The sequence below is a fragment of the Porites lutea genome, chromosome 10, assembly GCF_958299795.1.
Source record: "Porites lutea chromosome 10, jaPorLute2.1, whole genome shotgun sequence".
In the NCBI taxonomy this organism is placed as follows: Eukaryota; Metazoa; Cnidaria; class Anthozoa; order Scleractinia; family Poritidae; genus Porites; species Porites lutea.
This window is the reverse complement of record NC_133210.1, coordinates 12055024-12059544: the sequence shown is the minus strand read 5'-3', so window position 1 is coordinate 12059544 and position 4521 is coordinate 12055024. Positions and strand designations below refer to the sequence as shown.

General features: G+C 40.7%; 1 protein-coding gene across 2 annotated transcripts in view; it reads left to right on the top strand.

Annotated features, from left to right (window-relative positions):
* The first annotated feature begins 502 nt into the window (after positions 1–502).
* Positions 503–4521, top strand: part of LOC140949845 (uncharacterized) — a 6015-nt gene continuing 1996 nt past the window's right edge. The window contains exons 1-5 of one of the 2 annotated variants that reach the window (XM_073398986.1): positions 504–913; positions 1389–1660; positions 1889–2015; positions 2802–2955; positions 4147–4521. The exon at positions 4147–4521 is cut by the window's right edge and continues 1996 nt beyond it. In XM_073398986.1, coding sequence (XP_073255087.1) covers positions 595–913; positions 1389–1660; positions 1889–2015; positions 2802–2955; positions 4147–4234 — 960 coding nt within the window. In that variant the 5' untranslated portion in view covers positions 504–594 and the 3' untranslated portion in view covers positions 4235–4521. Of the gene's footprint in view, positions 914–1388; positions 1661–1888; positions 2016–2801 lie in introns of both variants that reach the window. The other variant, XM_073398985.1, reaches the window with a different exon arrangement.

The window sequence follows — 4521 nt, the reverse complement described above, 5'->3', positions numbered from 1 at the left end:
TACCCTTTTCTGCCCATTTTCTGTGTAATTGACGTCATTCGTACAAATACTGCTTATGGTTAGGGAGATTTATCCCGGCGAATCGGAGCCAATCCGAAACGGAGGAATATTTAGTTTGGAATGAATAAGAAAAGGCATTTATTCATAAAATCGTAGTGCATACATCCCTTATATTAGCCAATTGCATTTTAACACATACTTCTGAAAAGCGACAACTATGAACTGTTGACGTAAAAGTGATGTAAACGAATTGATATCAGAAATGTTGTTGCAAGTGATAAAGCACATTAGTGCATGTCAACAACATAAAGGACGTTGGTGCATTTCTTTTGTTAAACTGTGCATCTCTCTACGTCGAAGAGCGGAACTAAAAAGCTTGTAGATTGATTTACCATCTTGTCTTTACATAATCGATACATATCATTTTTATACATGAAACTTCACTTAAACTTTGGCATTTCCTAAACTCCAGCCGCTTACCAATAAGGCTTGTGTCGCGTGACCAGCGAAAGAAATCTCGCGTGATTCCGGGAAATTTACCACTTCCGTGTATCCGGGACTTAAATTGAAAACGAAAGTAACAATTTCATAAACATGGCGAGCTGTTCAAGGCGCACCAAACAATCTATAAAGTATTTTTACCTTTTTAACTGCGATAAAACCTGTAATTTAGGTCAGGTGACGACGCTTCTGCGTTCAGTGGAGGGAAGAGTTGATTTCAAGATTAAAGTTGGAGAGCAACCGTTTAGAACTGGAAGCGAAACGACTGCCTTTAGTACAGTGGCGGAAGAAACAATTCCTAACTTGAGAATGGACTACGCTGTGTTTATGGTGCATGCAAATGATCAGCTTTCGTTCAATGAAGACTGCTACGGAAAGATATATAAAGCATTAACGGAAAAAATCGGTTCAGGTATGTGATTTTAGAGAATGAAAAGAATTTTTCAAAAATTGTAATTACTAATTGCTTTGAACCAACTAAATTGTAATGGCTCTGGTGCATTGTGTTGTGCGATCTTTGAAATTCCTAGTTTAAAGCCGTTTACAGCGACGTTTATGCTGTCAGTCATCAATATTGCTGTCTGTTCGATGCGAAACTAAAACTTATTACAAAGCAGTCTGTTTGAAAGTGATTTCAAAGAATTGAAAGTGACCTTTAGAGTGTGTTTTCCAAGAAATGTTAAGGAAACCATCCTGTGTTTATTTAATTCCCCGGGTATAAGCTGAGCTATTGGCCTCGAACATTGTTGCAGCAAAATCAGGTGGTATTTTACTCGAACTATCACCCAGATTACATACGAGCTGCATCAATGAATTGTTTGACTTGCTAGTTTGTTTATTTTAAAGAAATTCTAGCAAATTAAAGAGTGAAGTATTCTGTTTTGCAGCCGACAATGTGTTAGTTGTGATTGGTGGGGACAAGAAGTACGCGACCAGAGACGAAAAACAAAATAAGTTCATTTCACAATCCGCGTTCAACGCCATCAAAACCCAGTTTCCACTAAAATTCATCGATGGAAGGCAGAGTTTCATCTTCTCTTGGGACGATGCTCACAGACAAATTCACGAAGAAGCACTGTTACATTACTTTGATCGAAGCAAAAGAGGACAAAAGTTTGAGTACCAACAGAGAAGCCAACCTACAGAAAACGTCGCAGGAGTAAGTTAAAAAATTATTTGTGCATCATTCCTTAGACGCCACTACCGCGTGATAAACAGAGACACAAGTCGCGCATGCAGTATATACTTCCCAAGATTTCTCGCGCGCCTGGTGGGGTGTTTAGGCAGAGCTCGTTCCCGCTCCTTTCTCTTCCTCATCACCTCAATGCTTAATTTGCTTGGAGTTCGCAAAGTTTTTTTTGCATTCATGATTTTGCGTGCATTTTAGGCTGAAGAAACCGCCAATGTCCAAGTAGAACCTACTCACCATAGAAGACAGAGGAGAGCAAGAAGTATGCCAACCTCCTCATCGCAACCTGCGACGACCAATGGAAGAAGACAAGCTAGCGCTGAAGGTATCTGAGATATCATAGAGGCAGGACAGGGAAACATGGATAATGATCAGTTTCTCCGGAAAAATGGCGTACAAGAATACTTTTTCTGCAATGTTTTATTAGTCAGTTATAACGATGTGACAATTTCAAAATGAATTAGCTTAACTGGAAATTACAAACAGAATAATCAGGTAAAACTGCACAACGGGGAAGCATAACAACTACAACAAAACAACAAGAAAAACAAACCCAGAAGAATCGAAAATCAGAACAGACATTAAAAAACTGACTTATTGAACAAACAAATTTAACAAAACAAACAAAAAGAATGAAAACCAATAAGACAAAAATAGTCAAACAATATGGTATGGAGGAAACGTGATTTTTGGCAAGACTGATAAGAAAAGGCCAGGAACGGCCACATGTACCGGTCTTACGAAAAACTAGACAAAAGTGAAGAAACAAAAGGGCTGGTGTACATGTACAGTCTTACACTTACCCGGAAAAAAAACAACAAACAACAAACTTAGCCCGGATATGGCATTGCTACCTCTGTCCCTCTCCCCGCCCCCCGCCCCGCCCCCCTCCACTCTCCGCCCCCAACTTTCCGACCCTTTATCGGGTACAGGGAAGGTTTTGTTTAGGAAGAGGAGGGTGGCTCGTGTACACAGCTTACGAGATAACCTTTAAGATCCGAACCCACACACATTGAAGGAGACGAGTGTTTTCTGCGGCACCCTTCCCCTCCCCCCCTAACAAAAAACTTTTTTTCTTTTTCTCACATGTATACATATATTTTTACAACAGGCTCATCACCAGCTTCCCCTCCAAGTGGAACTGTCTTGTTATCAACTAGAATTTGTAATGGCGTTATCTCTTATGAGCAAGGTGACGCGAGATTTTGGAACAACAACAGAGCTTGGCGGCCCCCAGATGATGTGGCGGAAGCATTGAGGGAGAGGTGGGCATTAACAGCCTACGCTACGGTGGAGTTTATAGTTGATGATAATGGTGTGGCTAAACCGACAGTCAGGGTCACTTTAGCTGACAATATTTGGAATAATTGTTCAGTATCCTAGGATTCAAAATTGTATTCAGAAAAAGAGTGTCTTGAGATGTGAGGTCATTTCTCTGTAGAGAAATGTCACAGTATAATAGGTTCTTGTAGGGTTCTTGTTGGGGTACTTATTGGCAGTTTAGGCTTAATATGTTTAGCGATTATTGAATGAGGCTGAGTAGGATATGAAGAATTCTGCAGATCGAGGAGATCTGCAGAACTGATTTCTTCATATCCTGCGAAAGCCAAATTCAATAATTGTTTTTTTAAGAGAGGATAAAAGGGACAGAGAAGCCATCCTTCATACACACCCTATTCCATAGGTAATTCGTCTCGAGTTATTTTTAAGACCACAGATCCCAAGGGGGATTAGACAGCAGCTAATCACATAGCGCGAATGTGTTCCACGTGGATGACGCACCCTCAGAGCCACGCGTCCTTCACGAATTGACGAAGAACAAACTGGCGGGAGACGCGGAGAGCGATATTGCTATTCGTTTTGTCGACGAAAACGACTACAGAGAGATTTCTGCTAAAGCTGTGTCAGCGAAACGGAAATTAAAAAAAGAATCGCCCTTCTTCTCTCAGGATCATTTATAATTTACAGTTTGAAGAGAGCAATTTCTGGTTTGATATTTATTCTTTTATTAGTCTTTTATTATTCAACAAAAATAACACTTGGCGTGACCTACTTGCTTTATTGAACAAACGACCGGTTTCAATAGACCGGCGAAATTTTTCATTTTATTGAAGCACTGAGGTTACGACAACTTCGAGTTAAACTTATTTCACGGGTTGTCAAAGAGTCCAGCGATTCCCTTTTCCCAGATGAGCGCCGACTCATTTCGCTTCAATATTCAGGAATGCTCTCGATCTCTTTACGCTTTCATTGCCTTTCGCCCGACATGTTTTGCACGGCGTTTAGTCATGCGAAACCTTCACGAAACCCCCACGCAGCGCGCGAGGTAACTTTATCTCGATTCTAAAAATAACTCGAGACGAATTACCTATGGAATAGGGTGTGTATGAAGGATGCCTTCTCTGTCCCCTTTATCCTCTCTTGCCTACAAACTGACATTCTTACGCCCGACCCAGGTACGCCGTCATTACGTTGAACACATGCAGAGACATGAAAAAATTCAGAAGATTTTCTTACACTTTGGCGAACAAAATTAATAGGTAAGGAAAACTTCTTGTGACTTCTGCTTCGCTAAAATTATTCGGCTGTTGACTGCTCACAACAATCTGCCCTGATATTGCCGGACTTACAATGCGTGACCTAACGGTATTCTAGTATACCAACATAACATAAGTAAAGCGCGCGCTCTGATTTGTCAGTTCGGCATCTATACTATTTGCCCGTGGGTGCACGCCAAGAAACTGAGCTAGCGCGGTAAAAATTGAGGCAAATTCAGCAAATCTCCTCTCCTATTGGTAAAATGCACCGGTGAAATGTAAAAATGAAAAGTA